We start from the raw sequence: 21,582 nt of genomic DNA on the forward strand, positions 1-21,582 counted from the left end.
CACTGAGCTCACCAGGGCAGAGGCGAGGAGCTCCCACAGCCCCCAGGTCTGTCAGAGAGCTTAATACAGGTCAGACAGTTTGGGTTAACTGTAGAAATGAACTATCGCATGGAGCTCCCTGTGACCTGACTTTGACTTTTATTGAGTCTTCAAAAAAGATGTTGTTGCGTTGCTTCAGGGTTTCATTTTCTCAAGGAACTTCCTGATTTTGCAACAAAAGTCACATCAGTGTTGCTGACACAGTGGGAGAGCAAACACCACCAGAGAAGCAGCCCCATCCGTGAAACTGAGGTTACTGGATGAACTGTGATCGTCTGAGATCATCCTGAATTATTCAGCTCATCTCAAAAGTGCTTTGCTATTGATTTCAGAGGATACAGGCATAGGCTGTTAGATCTGAACCAGCACATGAGCTGGCATTCAAATAGTGTGAGATTAAGTTAACCAGAATGTATCAGGAAACAGAACCATTGATAGGGATTGTTCAAGGTTGGATGATAAGAGACAGGCAGAATGATGACCTAATGCTTTTTTTCTTTTTTCTGTGCTGCCATGGAAAGAGTTAATCTTAGGAATCCATCCATATTGGTACTTCCTCATTCCTGTAGAAGAGAACTATTTGGGGTACCTCATACTGGCTGGCAAGCGTCAGCAAGAGGTGGAAGCTTCATCAGAAACTTAAGTTTGCAAGACTTGTTTCTGTGATGAAAATGTAACACTGTAAATGACATTAAAAACATTACATGGACAACAACCATGTCCCTAACTGGACTGGAGCTGCAAGCAGGTATAGTAGTTGTCTGCCTCTGTTCCCCCCCAAGAAAGACATCCAGTCATTCCAACATGTATTTTTATCTTTCATCAATCCAGCAGGACATGATGCATTGTCCTGGTAGGTAGTGATGTCTTTGCCTCTTGGTCACTTATTCTATGCACGCATATAACAGATGGTCACATTTACTGTCAGAATGTATGGCACGGCTGCATTGTCAAGTACATTCTTCAGGAATCCTCAAGGAAATTCATGCCAGTCCTCCATGGTCAAACTTTCTATGCTAACTTTGTTACTTCTTCTCTATAACAATAACTACTTTATCCCCACATCAGCATGGGGAGGCCTCATCTGCTCAAAAGCAGAGAATGTAAGGAAGAGTGAATGCACTTCAAAAGAAGGGATACAGATAATTTCTGAATATCTGCATTCCTCTCACTCATTTATTTTGCCACCCTTCCTGCACCTGTAGCTGTTGAAGGGAGAAGCCCTTTGTAGCACAGTCACTGAATGGGCTTAAGCATCATCCCTGCTGACAGAAAGAGGATGCAGACCAGTGCGGAACAGAACCCAAGAAGTGCAGTTCACCAGAACTCAATGTTAGTCTCAACCAGACAAGGGCTGGGCAATCACTCCATTCAAGGCATCTATCCACTCCCTCTGCTCCCTATCATTCTCACACAGAAACAAAAACTCTCTCATTGGTGTGACCACGGTGATTCCTGATTTCCTCTTCTTTACAGATATTCCCTGGGGCAAGCCAGCTCGTACTTCATAGCCCTCAACTCTACTTCCAATAAAAACTTGGCCTTGTGGAAATGCATCCTAGAAGGAAGAAAACAAGACATTCATTAGCCAGTGGACAATGCAGCTCTAGCAGACATTATTCCATCCCTTGACATGGAGCAGGAGGAGCTGGAGACAGGTGGGGGGGAGGAAGGGGGGTGTCACTAAACTAGTGACAGGCAGAAAACATAGAACACTCTGAACACTCTGCTTACCAGTGGGTTTTTAAAGTACAGCAGGCTCCTCTCTTCAGAGTCTAGGCTGAACCAGCGCATCTTAAAGGTCTCCTTCTGCTGCAAGTAGATGGTAGAAGTTCTTTAACCCATCCTCTTAACTGGCAATTAGTGAGTCAGTGCTGTGTGCAACTGGAGATTTGCATTTAGTGGCAATCGTTTGGATAAAGCAGTAAAATTCATTTTACTAGCAATCTAGTCAGGTTAAAAAAAATCTACAGTAAATGGACTAATCAAAATCACTGCAGAAAATGATCCATGGGACAGTGGCTTTTACAAGGAGAGTGTGCATTCAAACAAGATCTGGGGTCTTCCTGTGCTCCTGTAACAGAGCCTGAAATCTCTCTCTCAGTGTTTCAGTAAGTAGCAACCCAAATACTTTCCCACAAAAATAAACAACCCAATCCATAGGTTTAACACTGAAGAATTTGCTGCAGGAAAGAGATGTGACTTCTGTGCTACTAACTTAGAGAAATAGGGAAATAGAGGAGCTGGCATGTGATTTTCTGTTCTAGAGGTAGCCGCAGTTCAAGAGCTGTAATTAGTAGGCAACTGATACAGTAACTCATTTAGTGTTGCCTAACAGTACTTTGCATTTCCACTGCCTACTGATCCATCTTGCTTACTCTTCAAGAAGGATCCTTCTTCCCAGATTTCTTGAGCATGATCCCAAATAACACAACAGATTTGAATACAATGTCATTATTTACCCAGGCAACATACAGCCCCCTTAATAAATCACTTATGAGTAAACACTATAGTATTATCAAATCTCCTTCTGGAAGAATCTTGCTTCTGTGCTATCAAGTGGGTAATCTCAACCTACCTTTGGTCCTGTTTTCTCCATATAACCTTCTTTGATATAATTTCTTGTGATCCGGGGTATGATCTAGAACACACACACATAAATATCTGCCATCTCATTCAGGCTCATTTTTGTGTTCTTTATCTGTCAAAGCAAATCATTGCCAACTTTGGCTTTTAGGGCTTGGGTTTGTCTGTGTTTTTTTTGGCTGCTCAGCAAAGGGAAGTCTGAATTAAGAAGGAACCCAGGATTTTTTAAAGATTTCACTATAAAAGGAAACAGGGAGATTTTTTGGCCTAAAACATTTACTTCCTTTTTGCATGTTAGCTACAGTGTGACAGTCTTCTTCACCTTCTATCCATCTCAAAGCTTACTACTAATTTGGCATTGCATGTAGGCTGGCTGTTGTCTGGTTGCTTTTGAAGAGGTGTTTTACCTATCTGTGATAAGAAAAGTGACTGTTTTAAGGAATGGAAAGAAACATAGAAGAAAAAGAAGCAAATTCAGTGATGCAAAGAAACTGCAAAGAAAGGGATAATGTGGAACAGAGCATCTCTGTGTTTACTTGAGAACTGGATATTCCTGCCCCACAGGGAGATGACCAACTGGTCAGTGTAAGAGATGCCCAAATGAGCTTTTGTTTGTGTTGTATACCATTAAAAGACATACCTTCATTTCCATCTCTAAGACAACTGAATACTAAAGAATATTTGTTGGTGCCAGCAGAGACAGTGAGTGTGAGTGATTAGAGTGATTATACACCATTGGTATAGCTAAACGCAGTTATATTTTGAAAAGCAAACAAAGATTTAGCTTTCATATCCTATGTCAACCAGAAGGAGAAAAAAAAAAAGAATGAGGATGTGATTGTCAGCACTAGCTGTACAGATATACAAGCTTCAAATATAACAAATAAGAAAGGAAACCAAAGCACAGTCCCCTGACATTACTTAAGTAAGCATCATGGTCTCTCAAGTAGGGTCTCTATCTGTTTCGTGCACAACTGCATCTGCTTTGCAGATCTGTTTTTCCCCAGTGTTGTGTGGAACACAACAGTTCCACTGACATCTATACCAGCTTTATGTGTTTTAAAGCTGCTGCCTTCAAATCACAGTATTAGAATCAGGCTGTGGCACACTAGGAGCCCAGCATCACAGCTTGCCTCTTTCTCCAGAGAAAGCATGATGATAGCTGGCATTTCCAAGCCTCCGTACTGCTGTTTGAGCACCTGGTTCTGGCACTAGTGGGAAAATGCTTTCCCGTAACGTGTTTGCACAGACTGCTTCATGCCTTGTTAAGTTCTCACCTCGTGCTCAGGGAGAGCTGGGAAGGTTGTTCTGAGATAATGGTAACGTGCTGCCCGAATGGCATTGAACCAGTCAACAATCTCCTAGGGAAAAGAGCAAATACAAACATAAAGACAAAAATAACATGAAGGGGTAAGAATGCTGGAATAGTGCTCGTTCCAAAATCTCTGACATTCACCTTTCCGCTTTCGTGATAGACAAAAAGGTTCCTTGTTTGACCATCTGTCTTGTATGTGATCTGCAGCCCGTGAGCATGTTGGATTTTCTCTGCCTGGAACATCACATTCAGTTTGTCAATGCTGATAACAGCTTTTGGACCTTTGGGCTGTGAAAGTGAAAAGCATCACTGTTAAAATGGTCTAAAGGAAGGCAATGAAGGACAGATTAGCTGAGAACTTGATCCTCACTGATCAGAAAATGTCTGATAATTTGATATACCTGGAGTATAAAAGCCCAAGTTATGTGCTACATAAAATCACCTACACGACTCCCTTTCCCCAAAAAATATTTGGCTCTGGAGTGACATGTCTGCACTGCAAACATCCTCTCACCAACTTCATGGGAATCAATTAGCAATGCTCCTGTGGAAGGGGAACATGTTGAGGGTGTTGCTGCATAAGAGTTGATAAGAGAATATCTTGGTAATGTAAAACATAGCAGCTGCTAACAGATCTCCTCTTCATCTTGTTATTCACCATCCATTTCCTTTGCTCACTATGGAAAAGGAGGCTGCAGGGAGGTGATGAAGGATGAGAAAAAGGCTTAATTCCAAAAGAGCGATTGTCTAAGATACCACAGATGTTAGTGTGGAAACATCTGGGTTGCTCCTAATACAGGCTGCTAGAGACAAATCTATCTGTGCTGTTTCCAACTGGTAAGGAGCAGAGCCTGAGGCAGGATGTGGACCAGGTACCTACAAATGACTGGCTGGGAACTCACTTCTTTAGTGTAGTACTTCATCACCCCTTCCCGTGCTGACAGAAGAAACCTCCTCTGCTTGAACTGTTTGCTCTCCCGTCCACGCTTCCAGAGGAATCCTTCATGGCTACCTGCATATTGGGTGGAGACAGGAGTCACACAAACACAGCACAGCAGCTGCATTTTTATCTAATGTGCCATAGAGTTTCAAGTTTCTTTTCCATCCATTTTCACCTCAAACAGAACAAACCAGTAGGGAACTACTAAACTGAGATCACATAGATGAGCTAAATATACTTTGGACGTGCTGGGAGCCTCTTCTCAAAGTTCCAGACTTGGAAGGGAGAACTGCATATCCAACATTTCATTCAATGCAAGCCATCCCTAAAGACCTTCAAAGGCGCAGCCAAAGTACTGAGCTGTTGGCCTTGAAACGAATGCCTTTTCTCTGGCAATCCTAACTTTTACCTGCAGAACAAGGATCTTGGCAGACTCGGGTGGCAACAAACTCCTCACGCTCATATTTAGCTCGAATCCATTGTTCTCTTAAAACTCTGAAAGAAGAAAACATGGATAAAGCTGATCTGCCTCTACTCTATTGTCACCCCAAAGGACCTGCAGAGGGAAGCCATAGTATGATGGCTATAAAGGTTTGCTGTACTGAGTAAACAATCAACTTACAAGCAATCGCAGGACTGGGGGATGTAATAATAGGGAGGGACTTTTGCTTCATATTTAGCTTTGGCACAGAGATTCCCGTGCTTCTTCATAAACTGAAATAAAAAAGAAAATCCAGTCAGGTCTGCAAATACAAAACCAGTATCGTGTAAACACAAAATGAAACTTGGATCAAAGGGAACACTGCACATTCTGCTCAGTCTCACCCTCGCTTTCAGCATCTCTGGAGTTTATAAATTCCCTTTGCAACTACAGTTTGCACTATTTAGATGGCTGGCCCTTTGCAGTACTTCAAGTTCTGAACCAGATGGGAGGGAACACAAAATCGCGGTTGTTAATTAAAATGACAGAAGAGAGTATGAAGAAAATATACGTTTATGATCTCCCTTTATCTTCATCTATCCCTAGAAACAAATTATGGTCACGTTACTAACACGTCTCAACAGAGAGATGACAGGTTGAAGCAGTATTTGAGGTTATTTTCATTGCTATAGGGAATGGGGGATCTGGAAATATCAGTGGGCCTCCAGGCTTTGACATGCAGATACCGTGTCCTTCCTAGAGACACAGTGCAGCCTGATAGAAATACAGCCTCCTATCAGTGTAATTTCATTGAGTAGGTCATAGAAAAATCCCTGCAGTTCCCCATGCAGTTAACTTTGCTCTGTACAGCTCTGTTCCTCTGTCCGCGGTGGATGACACAAACTCTGAGTCACAAATTATGCTGAAATATGGAGAAAGTAAGAGAGTTATTCCTTTTCCTCCCGTACCTCTATGAGATCGTTCTCCCAGAAGTCCAGCCGAAGGGATTTGACCCTGCTGACTTGAGGAAGGTTGCGATGGATCCCGGAGCACATCAAACAAATAAAGATTCCAAGTTTGTACGAAGCCCACTCTGGATCTAGGCAGAAACAAAGAGAACGTACTAATAAATGGGAACAGGCACAGCCACTGATGCACGGGTTTCACACCTCATGCACCAAATCGCACCCGCTGTCTGTGGCTGCCGTTTGTGCTCATTTAGAGGAACAGCACTGAGGAATTCAGCTCTGAAATCTGTGAGCTTTTTCACGGAGTATTTGTTTAAAAATTAATGTGCCCGCACCGACAGATGAGCGGCGATGTGGAAGCCAAGCTAATTATTAGTTCATCGTGGAAAATTCTTGCTGCTGAATCTGGAGAGCTATTTCGGACAGCGACAACTACTAAGAGCACACGGGGACCGCAAGTAGAAGCTCCCGGCTGCCGCAGCCGTATCCAGCTGATGCTGAGCGGCGCTGCAAGTGCACCAGCAAGTTCATTTCCTCCGGCCGCCTCTCCCTTATCGCATCGAACGGACGGACGCCGCTTGGCGCTTCTCCGCAGCCGCTGCGGGCAACCAACCGCCTGCCGGCTCCGGACGCGGCTCGTCCACCTCGAGCGCTCGCCGTGCCGCAGCCCCGCGGGCTTTGGGCGGCTGTCCGGTGCCGGCTCAGCCCCCGCCTTGCGGTGCGGTGGGAGCCGCACACAGCGCTCATTGCCCACTTCCTGCCCCGCGCCCCTCGGTGCTCACACCGCCGTTCCAGGTGCCGCGCGGCCGGGTCCACCCGAGCGACCTCGGCCGGCGTCGGAACCGCGGGCACCGCGCTCCTCGGGAACCGCCGCTCCGCCCTGCCGCCACTGTGCCACGCGAAGCGAAAGGCGACGAGAAACAGAGGAACCGACCGAAACACAGAACGGCCGCGCCTCGAACCTGCGGCGGGATGGGCGGGCACCCGGACGGCGGGCACGGCCCGGCAGCTCCCGCTGCCCCCGTCCGCACCGCGCCGGGGGGCGAAGGGCGCGGCGGCTGCGGGAGGAGCGGCTCGTCCTTACCCGGCTCCCCGCAGTCGGCGCAGCGATCGTTCCCGTTGCGCTTCAGCAGCTCCAGCAGCAGCGTCTTGTTGCGGTCGCGGTCCATCATCGCCGCCCGGCGCGGAGCTCAGCGGGAGGAGCCCGGCGGGAGGTTCGGCCCCGGCGAGTAAAAAGCAGGAACTGGAGCCGAGCCCGACGCCGCGGGGCGCTCCGTCCCCTCCCGCCGCCCATCGGGGCCGCCTCGCGCAGAGGGGCCGCCCCGGCTCCACGCCAGGGCCAGGGGCTGCGGGAGCGAGCAACCGCCGGGACTGCGGGAACCGCGCAGGAAGGGCAGCGAGCTGCGAGCAGAACGGCTGCAACAGCCCTACTGCAACAGCCCTACCGCAACAGCCCTACCGCACTGCTTACAGCGCGCTGAGCATGAAGTTTCTCTTTCTTCAGCGTCAGCCCCGTCCTTTCTGGACAGCGATTTTTTTTAGGCATAGCAGCGGTACGAGTCCTCGCTTCAGCCTCTGGTCACTTAGTCCTGAACTGACACTACTTAAGTTCCTGAGTAGCCCAGTATTAGTAAGTAAAACCATCACATGCAGAGTATCCTTCGTTCAAAAGGGCTGCAGTTGTTTTCTTAAGGTAACTGTGCACAAGGAGTAAAAATACTTGAATACCACCTTCCCTTTTGGACTCAGCACCACAGCTTGGAGCCTCCTGAACGGAAGTTCTTAAAGCAATTTATTAGAACCAGACAGCCAACATCAGAAGGAGCTGGTCTCCCACTCCTCATTTATCTTTCCCATCTATTTCTTAAAATAAGTGGTAGTTAATAGAGCCTTTTTCTGATCTGTAGGTCCACACTGTAATTACTTACAGCAGCGATCCTATTTTTTTTGTAAGAATAAACACAAGTCACCCCAACCATGGATCCATTAAAATTTTAACAGCCACCGCTTTATTTCACTCATTTGATAGTTCTCTGCTACTGAAAGAGTAAAGTGTAAAGGTTATTTACAGCACCGATATTTCAAATAATTTACTGTTTCCATAATTATTCTTCATTCATGAAAAACAAGAACTGAATGTACCAGAGAACGGCCTTCCTTATTACTACAGAATCACAGAGATAAAACAGAGCACCACTGTGCTGCAACAACCCCTGTTTGAGAAGAATAAACAGTGGAAATGCAAAGCAAAGTCAGAAAAGAACATGGATGAAATATTTATAGTTAAGAAAATCCTCAAATACATTTTCACAGATGGAAAACATGTTTTAGACATCTCTGACATGAACAGTAAGAATTCTATCCGATGTATTGGTGTATAAAAACAGATGCTATCACAAACAATGAGGCTGAATACATCAAATACAAAATGAAGTATAAAAATAGAACACAATATACAAAAGTGGAAGTAATTAAATATTACTGAACTTGAAGTAATACTTGAAAAATCGTTATTTACAAAATCACGCCAAATATCCGAGTTCATCTTGAACTACAGGATTCATTTCTCTACTCTTTTAAGGAGATGAACATGCAGATCAGCTGTAAATACGAATGAAGTGAAACCAATGTATACAAATATATGTACATGGAGGCACAGTGCTTTGTAATGACTTGGTTACCCACATATTATTGAGCAGGGATTTGCTTTTAGTCATTTACATTTCAGAAGAACAGTTGCTTTCTCTCCCTATTCCTTTCTCACTTTGGGTTATTTAACATATATGCAAATTCTGAATAAATCAAGCTCATTTTAATCAATCATCTCCTCAAAGAAGAGGGGAATAAGAAAGCAAGCTGTGGAAGTTGTGGCAATTCCATGTTTGAGACCAACAAGGTAGTACCAATTAAATAGTTGGTGCATTTAATATCCTAAATGCACGCACTGGACAAGCACCAAACCCACATTTCAGATGTGGAGAGCAATATTATAACAATAGATATTTACATTATTTTAAATAATTATAGAAATTTCATATACAAATGGCTCTGAATATACAATAAAATAACGTGGTTAAAAAAACCTTGCGATTATGGTGAGAACACCATCAGGCACAAAGTATTTCTGGTGTTAGTGATTCTAAGGGAAGTCTAGAGACAGAGTGTTTATCGCTTGTCTGGGTATTTCAAGATGAATCCCTTCGAGATAATGCAAAAACCTAAAAAGAGAAAAAGGAAGAGTGACCACAACATGCCTGAATTACTTCCAAATAGCAGATGAAATTTGTGTTTTAAAAAACAGCATCCAGCTTTCTTGTCTAGAAAGGTTTACGAAAATATTTGACAAAAATTCTTCAACCACCTTACATACTGAAATACAGCAAGGTTCAGGAAAACCAAAGCTTACCTTCTTTTTGTCTTTCCTTGCTCTTTAAGCTTCTCAGACCTACAAATGCTGCGAAGAGTAGGGAGATACTCAAGTATGCTGGCTTGCTTATTTCCAAGATTTAAAGGAGCTCTGGAAAATACAGTTCTGATGACTGACAGCCTCTTCTGTGCTTTTTTGTGGATGCTAAAATAGAGAATGAAGCTTTACAGTTTCTTGTACAAGAATGTATTTGCTACTTTAAGATCAAATCCACTTGCTTAAAACGTAAGGAGATATTAATACATCCTTTAAGTTTTTGTTTTTCATATTGGAGTAATGGAATGTAAATTGATTTAAAGTATATAGATCAGATTAAAGACTCCACCCCTGAATATTACAGTCAGGGTATTCAAATGTTATTTTTGGCAGCAACTGCTAAGCAGTTAATTTGAGCTTGCTTAAACAAATTCAACATCTTATTCCAGTGCTCTCAGGCCTATGAAAACATTCATATTGGCACAGGACCTGAAGCTGCCCTACACACTGAAAAATGCTCTTCTGGACAAATAACTCCAGAACTATTAGCAAAGCCTTACCTTAAATCAGCTGACTGATTGAAAGACACAGAATTTCTTGTGTCTGACATATGCAAAGTCAGTCCCTCAAGTCGATCACTTTCAGGTGTATTTCTTGTGCTCAAAGAGGCTTCCAAGCTTTGAGAAATACTAACAGAACATTTGTTAAAACTGAGCGCTTCAATAGCTGCTTTTATTTCACTGCAGCTCCGAGAGCTCCACCAATCAGTATTTTCAATACTGAATTCGTCACACAGACCATTTTTGATTTTGCCATTCATCCAGGTGAATCTTTCATCATTAGAGAACTCTAGCGGCTCCTTTGCAGTACTGTTTACACAGCAATCCAAAAAAGACATGTCCTCCACAAATTCAGTCACTGAATTCAGACACTGAAGAACAAGAGCAGATCTTCTACCATTTGATGGGGTTTTGCTTCTCATTTCTTTTCTATTATTCAATTTTGATTCCTCCTCATTCACTTCAGCACACGGCGTAGGACTATCTGATGGCAAAGTTAGGAATTCAGCTGAATAGTTCAGTCCAGTATCAAATAAGTCACTGTCATCCAATTCTTCAAGTCTTTTCTTATTCTTTATCTTTTTAGTTTTTTTTCCAGAGTTACTTTTCCCATAACAGTTACTGTTAATAGAACTGGCTTTTGAAGAAACTATAGTAGTCCTTTCAGGTACAGGGTTAGATGCTTCAGACTGATTTGAAAGGTAAGTCACTGGTAAAGGGAGAAGAAATTCAAGATTACTATATATAAAATCCACATTCTTCAGCTGGAATTCTGTGAGAAGCTGTATCAATTTATTCCAGTCCTCCTTGCTTGTGATCGTCTGCTGTAAAATAATAGTTGTAGAATATTAATATACATATATTTTAATATTCTAATACCAAAAAAAAGAAAAGATTTACTTCTAAGATAAAGTTCATAGTGCCAGTTACTGAAATGTCTTGCAGTTGTTGAGGTTTTAGCCAGTCAACAAAAAAATACCTTAAGAAACGTGAACAAATCTTCTGATGGCAACAGGATATTCTTGAGGCCAAGCAGTGTCTCTACACAGCCTGTGTCACATTTAGGGAATTCCTGACGTGGGGCATCATCTTGAGAAAGATCAATCTTGGCATCTGTTGGCTTCTCATAATTAATTACTTGATCTGCTGGATTTGTCTCATCTCCTGCACAACAACAATGTTCTTCACTTGAAAAAAGTTACATCATAAACTTACTGTATTTTTTCCCCCCCATCCAATTTTAATCTTAACAGAAAGTTCACATCTACTCATCCATTGTTAAGAATGATTTCATTTGATCAGTCTTCTTAAGATAGGATATAACTTATTTAAAAATCAACCTACCGTGAAGCACCAAACGTTTGTCTTTCAAGTATCCACCTCCACTTCTAACCCAAAATTGTAAGTAGAGAACACTTTGTCTGATATCGCAGTTATTTGTGGATAATAGAGCAGCTAAGTCTTTTACATCTGTTCGTAGATTCTCAGCCAAGCACAGCACTTGCAGGTAGCTAGCAGCATTCATCTAAAAGTTAAACAAAAACCACTGAAAACAACTCTAAGACTAAGACTGCAGTGTTGCACAGAAGCAAAACAAACAAAAAACCCCAACAAACTTGCAATACATTTTTTCTATGGATACATTCCATCAGATAGTTATAAACTTTCAGTAACCTTTGCATTTTAAAGCAGCTGAGAAATACTTGATTAAGGACATAATCCACATTTCCAAGCATAGACTTACCAAGGAAGGAGTTCTGAAGTTGATTTCTTCAAAATAGCCATCAAACATTAAGCTAAATGTTGGATCTACATAAAGAGATATTGGTGAACTGTTGTGACATTATGTTCAAAACAGATTACTTTCTTTACTTAAATACTCAATGGCTTTCTTTGTTGTTTCTGTGCCTTATATTTTTTATTTAGGAGCTGCATCCAACCATTCCCATTTAAATTATTATCATTATGTAGGCTTTTCTGTCTGCAAAGTCTAATTACAGGAAAAAGCTCTACTCACCATTGGTAGTAAGAATTACGGGTCTCTTTGCAGTTGCCATGAATGTCTTTATTGCACTTAGAAATCCTGCATCTTCATCAAATATTATATCTACCTATAGAAAACACAAATGAAGTACAAAATACCAACAGTATGACTGCAGATGCAGTAGCTTTTAACTGCAGAGTAAGACTTAACACTAATATCAATTTACTGAAGAGGCACAGGCAATGGCAGTATAATGCATCAGACAGACTACGCCTGTCCGCACACATCATCATGGGTGTTTATGGTAACTTTTAATGTGTATAGAGCAGATGTAGCATACAACTATTAAAGAACTGACAGTCAAATAAACTGGATTAGCAGAACTCTGCAAACTGACAGTTGACAGAGACTGTAGGTAGCTCCGTTACCTTTTAGTTTTCAAAATAATAAGGAAAAAAAATTACTGGAAGAAGAGCGCTCAGGAGGATGGAGGCATTAAATATTGAATGCATTTTTTAAATAACTGACCATCCCTGCCTTTGAATCTGCCTAGAAGTCCCACGGAAGAAGGAAGTAAAGTTCAGTTATCTAAGCAGAAGGGATGTATTGCTCACATCAGGGTGTTTCACTCAAATGTTACCTCTTCAAAAAGTATGAGAGATGTCGCACTTTTCCTGCTGTGTTCTCCATCTTCCACTTCTTTGCTTATTGACTTAATGTGAACATTTTTTTCTTCCCACAAATTCTGAGCATTTCCTGCAGATGGGTGAAGAATTGAGCAGAAAGGACTGAAACTACTTAAACACACACTCTAAGTTGTACTCTACAAAACACCCAATACACAATCTGCTTAAAGTCTACACTGACACAAATTTTAAGCAAGATCCCTTTTCTGATGTCTCTTCATGTTCTAAAAGAAACTACAAGAAACTCGCTGGGAATGTACCCAGCACTTTGTTCTTGCATTCCTCCTCGTTGTCTCTGAAAAAAAAATAGAGTAATAACCATTTTCTATGTAGGTATACAATAGTACAGCACAGCTTTTCCATCTTTAAAGATAATTAACTATTAATTAGTGACACCTACCTTTATTTTTTTCTTGAGCTGTTACTGTTCCTTCATTACCTTTACATCTGGATGGCATTTTGAAATAGTTTGCAAGTGTTTTAGGGGGGAGGCTTCGTTTCAGTCCTGCTCCTTTTGGTGACAGTGGAGGTTTTCTTGGTGAAATAACTTTCTTTGGAGAGTACATTTTTTCTGCAAGACATGTTTATATTAAGTTTGAACTGTAATCTCAAGATGACATTTCTCAAGCAAATGTAGAGCAAAATCAAGTTTTGTTTACAGTACAGGACAGCTTTATGTACTGATTTCTGCTTACTTTACTTTTCTCCTGTTCAGGGAATGTTTTCTGTTTAACTCTCTATTCAAAGTGTCATAGCACTTATTCTAATGCTACAGAAATAATTTAGGAAGAGGATCAAGAGTCAGTCATTTTGATAAAATCATCGATTTGGCACATAGTTGTGTTAACCTATGGAGTGGTTCTTGTTATTGCAGGGGCCAGATAAACTTTGCTATCTTAAATAATTCATGTTTAAAAATTGTTTTGGGAACTCGGCTCCTAAAGAATACCCACAGAACTATGAAACTTACTTGGTGACTTTGCACTGCTGCAGCTGTTAAAAAAACAAGGCTTATGTGCATTGATGCTTTTTTTGTCCACTTGATGAGACTGAGTAGCTTCTTTTAGTTGAGACAGTATCTGTCTACCACTGCGCTGGCAAGAGGCATTGACTTCAAATATCTGCAAGTGTATTTAAGTAATTAATAATAAAGACCTCTTGTAATACAAGTCTTTTCACATCACTACATACAATTAAGAAAAATAGCATTGACAAAAACTGCACCGACCTTAAAGCCAAGCTCCTGAGCACAGGCATACACTGCAGCTGTTTTCCCCACTCCTGGTGGGCCAGTAATCAGGACTGTATTACAAAGGTTATTCTCTTCCTCAATATCAGATTTAAAATCAAGGCTATCCAAAGAATCTGTAGAATTATTTAAAAGAGAAAGGACTGTTCAAATCATTATCAATTCATATTGTTTTAATGTCAGCTTTAAGGAGAAGCTACATGTCACTGTGAATTCTATCAGCACCTTCATGCACTTTGTCCTCCTTTTCCCCTTTTTGATTTCTCTTCTCTTCCCAATCAGCTCTTTTTTTCCATTCTTTTAACCAGCTATAAGAGGAACAGAACAATAACAGAAACATTATTACAGCTGAATAAAAGGAAATGAAAAGATGGAAGAGAATATTGAAGAGCAAAAAGGACCCCACAATGAATTAAACATACCTGCTTTATATCATAACAGGCTATAGAGTTTGTTTCTGCACATCAATATAAACCTTAAGATCAGCCACATAGTACCTTCCTTAGAAATGTAAGAAATTTCTTACAGTTAAAATAAAAGATCTTCAGGTTTGATTATTTTATGAAGAACAACTCCATTCTCTGTTGTATTAGTTGATTTGTATAAAATTAGATCACTTTGTGACCTATTTAAATTGCAGAAAATACTTTGTGAAATATAGTACTGTGTGCAAGATGGACTGCTCTATTACATACCAAGGTACCACCATCCAAGAAACTATAACTAGAATGTAATTCATATCAACTGCTAATTTGTTTCTGCAACTTTTTGGGAGTAACGCAAACCAAAAGCCAGACACACCCCGCCACAGTGTAAAATAATTATACTTAAATTGTAAAATGGTGTTCTGAGTTACTTTAGGAATGGTTCTAACCTATGTAGCCTTTCAATTTCTTTCTTGTTCCCTACAAGTTCACTGGAGTCCTGTGGCTGATACTTTTCTGTCCAGAGCACATCTTCAACACCTACAGGAAAAAAAAATAGCGCTCAATTAAAAAGAAAATTGACCACTATAGGACTTGTACAGGGCTTCCAGTGAAAAAAATCACAATTTCCTCAATACAATGAGATCTAAAATCAGACAATAGGAACACATTTACCTGAATGTGCATCTGTCTCTGATAAATATTCAGTATCTTCTGTCCTAACATCTGCTTTCTGATTTTTGTTTTTCTCCAGGTGTATTGTTTGTTCTGCATCTGCTTGCTTTCCCCCAGGTAGAGGAGTGATAACACTCCTGGAAGCTCTGGATTCTACCTCAGTCTGTGTGTTCTCAGTTTGTTTTCTCCTTTTCGATTTTTGGTCATCCTTTTCTTTCCTTTTCCTCTTGGTTTTCTTCCAGTTGTCAGGAGGTTTTTGATTTACCTCAGCATTTGAAGAGGCATCTCTGCTTCCTGCGGGGGAAAAAAAAATTGAAAAACCTCCCTGATTTTGTAAATGAAAAAACAAAAGAATTCAAGCTATGGCTATTCTATGGCTACTACAACTGGAGTTCAAGCCACGTCTGTAGAATTTGGTGAAAATAACATAAAAAAATGTGGGCCCAGCTTCCCCCCTCCCCCCCCCAACAACATTCTTTCATTGAAACATTCCTGAAGTGCCAACTTGCCTTCTTACACGGGTTTACATATTTTACCAACCTTGCATACTGTTTTCTAAAGCAAACAGAGAGGTTGTTTTTTTCAGAAACTTGTAGAAGTGTTTTCTCACAGGAAACTGAGAGTTAGAAGAGACGATCTCCTCTAGCAAACCCTTCCTGAATGCCTCAGAGAAAACCGGTCGGCGGCCAGAGAACTGTAATACAAAATAAAAGGTGCCTTAAAAACATAAAGAATGACAATTACAATTTTGCATAATTTAAGATAACAGCGGTAGCTGCCCAGTTAAGACCTGAGGTTTGATTAGTGACAAACTTTCTTGAGAATTGCCTGGTGTTACACACAGACACAATAGAAAATAAGCAAACAAAAACCTCTCTAACAACGAAGAATTCAAACCACAGAGTTTGTTGCTTTTGTGTTGCTCCCCCGCCCCCAAGTAACAGAAATAAAATCATTTTTCTTGTAATAAAACCTTCCATTTTGAAGCACTGACCACAGGTGCAGAACGGCTTCCAATCAGTTCTGACTTCACAGTGGAAAATTCACCAAGCGAGATGGCAATTTTTGTGACATTAGTGACTTCAGTACTTAGTTTCCTTAGCTTCGTTAGTAGAGGACACAATGGTGACTTCAATTTCCACACTGGACAAACTGGATGAGAAAAAGAGGAAACAAAAAGCCCCATAAATCTGATAAACAGAGAAACAACAACAGACAGAAACATCCCATAGTAAGAAAGCTGTTTTGGTGGAAGAGCATTTACTCATGTCACAGTCAAGTCTACTCAATTCACACTGCATCAACTTCATTGTCACTAATTCCACTTCTCTCTCTTGAGAAGCACTTTGCTTTTTCCAGAACAAAACGTCTTCTGCCCAAAGTCCAACATGATTAATATTCTCCAAATTAGAACTTGAAACCTTTTGAATATTCTTTCCCTTGCCATCAGTGTATACATTAATCTTGCACCAGTTTAATGGGAGAACTATGTTCACAAAGCATATCCCCGAAGGCTTCTTTTGTTTTCTTATTGTATTACAAAACAAGAACGAACTATCAATTATTCCAGGTAATAAGCTGTTTTTCAGCTTCCCTCTTTCCTGAATAGATTGCCTAAAGTCTACTTCAAATCACATACATTTATCAATAACAACAAAAGCTTACAGTCATCCTTCTGCTGTACGTGAACAACAGGCTTGAAATGTGAGCTGGCTAGAAGGTACGCTTCCATTGCTGCTGCTTTCTTTGCAATCTGTCTTTTCAGTAATTCTGGCAAACCACTCATCAAAAATTCACGTTTTGCTCTGAACTGATCATCATCTTGAGAATTCTCAGATGCATCTTGGCTTTAACGACAACAGAAACAAAAGACCATTAACACTACCACGTATATAAGGCTTATGACAGAATCTAATCACGTTCTATGCATGAATTTATGATGTCTGGAAGAACTGGAACCAACAGCAATTTTGAACACTGACCTGCTATCATCAAAAATCACAACCGGTTCATCTGTAGACTTTTGCACATTTCTGCCCAGGAATGAAGGAACGTATCCCAATTTTCCTTCAGAGAAACAGCAAAAATAACCATGATAGGTTGGCACCGATTAGCAACTCTCTTTCATCATATGTGCATTGTAACTGGGCTTTCATGTTCACTGTCTATATATTTTATTTAGTAACCCAAGGGAAGCTCCATTTCTAAGAAAAGTATTTTAATGAGATCCACTGCAGTTATATTTCCAGTTATTTCATAAACATACTTTAGAGCCTGATGAAATAAATTGGTCGATAAACTTTCTCGTTAAATAACTCATTTAGTAAAACTCAATTACCTTTTGAGTTCTTAGAAACCTTCAGATTTTTAGACTTCCCCAAAACATCATTTAAGCTTCGAAGATTCTTTTGCTTCACATCCTGCACTGTAGTGCTGTCATTGCTCTGGCTTGAATGTAAAATTATTACTGAATCCTGGAAGAAAAGGAAACAAATTTAGAAAGGAAATGATTTTCCTCCTTCATTAGCAACACAATTTAGTGACAGGTATTGGGGGAACTGCTGCAAAGCCCAGAAGTTACCAAATACCATTGGAAGATTACTCTGTAATCGCTATCTACCTTATTTCATACTTAAAAGTGTTTCTACAAAACATTTTTAATGCTTAACAAAGTCACAAGAACTAGAGAATGATTTCCCCATAGAATACACAGGCTTACTTCATTTTCTTGTAACGTTTTCTTTTCAGCAAGAGCTTGCTGTCGAGATGAGCGCCTCACAGGAGCTGCTGAGTCCTCGTTAACCTTTGATCTGTTGTGCTTTATAGCTTTTGCTTTTTCAACCAGCTGTTTTGCTTTGGACACGTTTTTAGAAGCAGAGCTTATCTATTGACAAAGTACAAAATAACCAAGATATCTAGCAATTAATAGCAATATCTTCACTAAGTGTTCCACATTATATTATCTCTAGTGTGTGATTTCTAATCAACTTTTGCTTGCATTAGGAAGAAAGTGAAACAATCAGAAGGAGAACACTAGGGGTAGTGGGAGCCCTACAGGGGACTGTCCTGGTCACCCACAGGACAAATGAGATCTGAGCAGTGATGTTGTTAAGCATCAGCTGTTCTGCTATTCCCAAACGCTACATCCCACCTCGAGAACTTGCCAAAGATGAGCATGCTATCCTATCCGATTTCTGTTGTGTTATATTCATACAAGCTGCTATTTGTAACAGTTTAAAGTCAACGGTACAGTAACTGTACAAGAAACTAGCTCAAATGCTATAGTAAATTCCAGTAATACTCTCTTTCAAGTGGATATCTGTGTACTACCATGCTTTACTGTATTAAACAATTTGGATGTTAACAATTATATGCATTTAGTAAATGACAACATACTGAAACACAAGCTGTTACATGAATTACCTTTTTATTTTTGGAGTTAAGCTCTTCATTATTCATTGCTTCACCTTTATTTGATTTTATAGTTGCATTGATCCGTGTAAACCTCATTCTAATTAGGGAAAAGTGTTATAAAATCATTACTGTTTAATGAAAGGAATCGTAACTACAACTTACTCTTAAAATACTTGCAGGAAAACAAAACAAAATGCATAAAGCCAGAACATATTCCAACATGTTTACCTTATTGGGCTGTTCTCATCGGAGGGCACTGTAATCACCTCAGCCTTATACACGTTACTTTTCTTTAAGGACTGCCTGCTTGTTTTTGGTGTGGAAGTCTGTACAGGCCACACACTTTCATCTCCAGAAAAGTTCCTTCTAATTTTGTTCTTTTTGGGTGTAATAGCTTTGGATGTGTTGGTTTTCTTTTGCCTCAGACTCCTCCTCAACTCTTTCACTTTTGGACTAGATGAAATTATTACATCCAATTTACTTTCCTTCACCTGATCACAATCTACTGATTCTTTATCTTTGTTATAGTTGCTTGTACTTGAGATACATTTTTCCTTTGCTCCCAAAGCCTTGTTTCTTTTGCTTCCCTTCTTCTGAAACTTCCGCGGCCTTTTGTTTTTAGTTCTGGTGTTTCCAGGACTAGAACTCATGCATTTGTCTGCACCATCTTCTGGTAGCCCACCTTCTAATTCCGTATTTAAAACACTGTCACCCTCGGGTCCTTTCTTGTCTTTTGAAGGCCTCCCAATGACTTGCTTTGCTTTCCCAGGTGCCTTTTTAACTCCACTTTTTCTTACATCTGATGTTGGTTGCCTGAACGCTTTCATGAACTGATGCCTTTCTTCCAGAGTAGATTTCATCTTCAAAGAATCCGATCCTGCAGTCTCTAGTATCGCTAACTCCAGCTCCTCTTCCTCAATGACTACGTTAGATTTTCTTTTCAGAGTGAGCTGCTCAGTCTGCTCACTCTCCACAAGAGACGGGCTGCTTTCTTCTTCTACATATACTTTCTGCTTCAGAAAAATGGAAGCTATTTTCTTAGAACCTTTTTGCTCATTATGTAAAGAAGCTGATTTGGGGGGAACGGAATGAACTTGTGCAAGAACAGTTACTGTTCTAAGCGGTAGCTGCTGAAATTCCTCACACTTTTCAGGGTCACTATTACTTCCACTTTTGTCCGTTTCATTGACAATAACAGAGCTGTCCAGCATTGGCTTTGTACCTTCAACATCCTCTACGTGATTTTCTCCTTGGCTTTTCAAGAAGTCCTCAAAGGACACTGTTATGATACTGTCATTTGCCTGAGATGTTTTATCATCTGTGAGTACTTCACAACTTGTGTCACTAATAACATCATCACATTCTGCTGCTTTAGGAGATTCCTTCTTTTTCTTACCTTTAGTTTCTTTCCTACACTTTTCATTCAGCTGGTTCTCAAATGAAAAACTCCCAGACGAATCCACATTTACTTTGTGCTTCCTTTTCCTTGTTTTTCTTATCCTATTTTTTGTTGCATTTATTTCAGAACCAACTTTCTCATCACTTTTAACACAGATGTCTGTATGTGAGAAATCCTCACCTTGCTTATGACCTTCAGCTAATTCCCCTCCACCTTTCCAGTCACCTAAAGCACACGTAGCTATGAAATCATCACTGTCTTCTTTTAGCCTTGTTGCTTCTATGCTGTCATCACAATCAATTTCTATTGTGCGTTCACTCTCCAACTCTTTCATTTCTCTTTGCTTATTATTTACACGAGTTCTCTTCCTTTTCCTCTTTGGCTTTGGAGATGCTATATAACAATCCAGGTCGTCACTGAATTCTGCTGTAATCTCCCCAGCTGCTGTTGCATGTTTCTCAGCTGCAGGCGTCTTCTTAAAGTAATCCAAGATGTTGTTGGCTTTTGGAGGCGATGACACTTTACCTCCTGCTTTCGCTAATGGTGAGAAATACCTCGTGATGGTTTTCACAGAGCCATCTTCCTCTCGCCGTTTCTTGCACGGCTACAATAAAAAGAGAGCTCTGTGTCAGCCTTGGCCATTAAAACCTTGAGCTGCGGTGTGCTGATATCAGGCACTTTGCGATACAAGTTTACACAGTGACATTTGTGCTCTTGTAAAAGACAATGAACTTATTGACGTGAGTCCCTGCTCACATCGCTCAGCGCCATCCTGCAGGAGCCGCCCCAGCTGGATTGGACAGGGGTGACGGTTCAGAACAGCGGGACATCGACATTCAAACCACCACCCAACGCCCGGGACCTCCAGCACCGAGCGGACCGTCAGCGCAGCCCATGGCCGGGAGCAGCGCGGCTGTTTCACCGCACACCGGGGGATCCTGGCGGTGCACCCGGCAACACCGGAGGGAAACGGCCCCGCCGGGCAGGGCGCGCAAAGAGCAACGAGAGCAACGAGCGCGACGCATCACGGAGCCGCAGCGCCGCCCGCTCCCGGGAACGCGGCTCATCCCGTTCGGCCACCGCCCCCACGATCGCACCGAGCCCCGCGGAGCCGCCCGTCCCGGCACATCCCGTCCCGGCACATCCCGTCCCGGCACACCCCGTCCCGGCACACCCCGTCCCGGCACACCCCGTCCCGCCGCACACCTGCAGGTCGCCGTCCCTCCCGGACTCAGCCGAGGCGCTGCCCGCCGCACGCCCCGCACGCACCATGCCCAGCCCAGCCCGGCCCGTCCCGGCAGCGCGGGTCGCTCAGACGCGCCGTGAGTCGCGCGGTGGCGCCATGTCCCGTCCCGCCGCACGGAGCGAGTGACTGACAGGGGAAAAGCGCGCGGAACGATTCGGAGCTGCGCGCGGAACGGGGCGGCGCTACAACACCCACGTGACCCGCTCGCTCCGCCAACCGCCACGCGCGTTTTGCCGTCACGTGATCCCGGCGGTTGGCGCCCCGCCCTCGAA

At 41.8% G+C, this 21,582-nt stretch overlaps 2 protein-coding genes across 6 annotated transcripts; both read right to left on the reverse strand.

Annotated features, from left to right (window-relative positions):
* Window positions 1-836: 836 nt before the first annotated feature.
* Window positions 837-7,713, reverse strand: ADAP2 (ArfGAP with dual PH domains 2). Of its 5 annotated transcripts, none has more exons than XM_015879623.3 (10): window positions 7,354-7,712; window positions 6,270-6,400; window positions 5,503-5,594; window positions 5,290-5,375; window positions 4,843-4,952; window positions 4,082-4,228; window positions 3,903-3,986; window positions 2,618-2,680; window positions 1,774-1,848; window positions 837-1,597 (listed from the first exon to the last, which is right to left on the reverse strand). In XM_015879623.3, exons 1-10 carry the CDS (start codon window positions 7,439-7,441, stop codon window positions 1,379-1,381), a joined length of 1,095 nt encoding a protein of 364 aa, XP_015735109.2. In that variant the 5' UTR covers window positions 7,442-7,712; the 3' UTR covers window positions 837-1,378. The 5 variants fall into 5 exon arrangements, with proteins under 5 accessions (XP_015735109.2, XP_015735108.2, XP_015735112.2 ...); XM_015879622.3 differs by having other exon boundaries at window positions 1,774-1,851; window positions 7,354-7,706; XM_015879626.3 differs by lacking the exon at window positions 7,354-7,712 and adding an exon at window positions 6,605-6,931 and having other exon boundaries at window positions 1,774-1,851.
* A 542-nt stretch (window positions 7,714-8,255) lies between these two features.
* ATAD5 (ATPase family AAA domain containing 5) lies at window positions 8,256-21,532 on the reverse strand. The gene is made up of 23 exons (XM_015879611.3): window positions 21,271-21,532; window positions 18,894-20,668; window positions 18,675-18,762; window positions 17,971-18,135; window positions 17,590-17,725; window positions 17,234-17,318; window positions 16,917-17,098; window positions 16,246-16,403; window positions 15,792-15,945; window positions 15,252-15,545; window positions 15,026-15,116; window positions 14,377-14,459; window positions 14,131-14,267; window positions 13,873-14,023; window positions 13,303-13,473; window positions 12,857-12,972; window positions 12,250-12,343; window positions 11,977-12,041; window positions 11,577-11,757; window positions 11,212-11,396; window positions 10,233-11,056; window positions 9,676-9,840; window positions 8,256-9,487 (listed from the first exon to the last, which is right to left on the reverse strand). Exons 1-23 carry the CDS (start codon window positions 21,334-21,336, stop codon window positions 9,409-9,411), a joined length of 5,445 nt encoding a protein of 1,814 aa, XP_015735097.2. The 5' UTR covers window positions 21,337-21,532; the 3' UTR covers window positions 8,256-9,408.
* Window positions 21,533-21,582: the final 50 nt, after the last annotated feature.

The sequence above is a fragment of the Coturnix japonica genome, chromosome 23 (assembly GCF_054131305.1).
Source record: "Coturnix japonica strain WE chromosome 23, WE-NBRP24, whole genome shotgun sequence".
In the NCBI taxonomy this organism is placed as follows: domain Eukaryota; kingdom Metazoa; phylum Chordata; class Aves; order Galliformes; family Phasianidae; genus Coturnix; species Coturnix japonica.

Bases quoted from the DNA above. Each gene is read 5' to 3' on its own strand.
- ATAD5 (XM_015879611.3), bottom strand. From the start codon at position 21,336: ATGGTGCGTGCGGGGCGTGCGGCGGGCAGCGCCTCGGCTGAGTCCGGG. The intron at 17,099-17,233 runs GTCAGTGTTCAA...TTGTCGTTAAAG, and splicing joins GTGATTTTTGATGATAGCAG to CCAAGATGCATCTGAGAATT. The intron at 11,758-11,976 runs GTAAGTCTATGC...TTTAACTTTTAG, and splicing joins ACTTCAGAACTCCTTCCTTG to ATGAATGCTGCTAGCTACCT.
- ADAP2 (XM_015879622.3), bottom strand. From the start codon at position 7,441: ATGATGGACCGCGACCGCAACAAGACGCTGCTGCTGGAGCTGCTGAAG. The intron at 5,595-6,269 runs GTACGGGAGGAA...TTTTTATTTCAG, and splicing joins GGGAGAACGATCTCATAGAG to TTTATGAAGAAGCACGGGAA. The intron at 4,953-5,289 runs GTAAAAGTTAGG...CCCAATATGCAG, and splicing joins CCAAGATCCTTGTTCTGCAG to GTAGCCATGAAGGATTCCTC.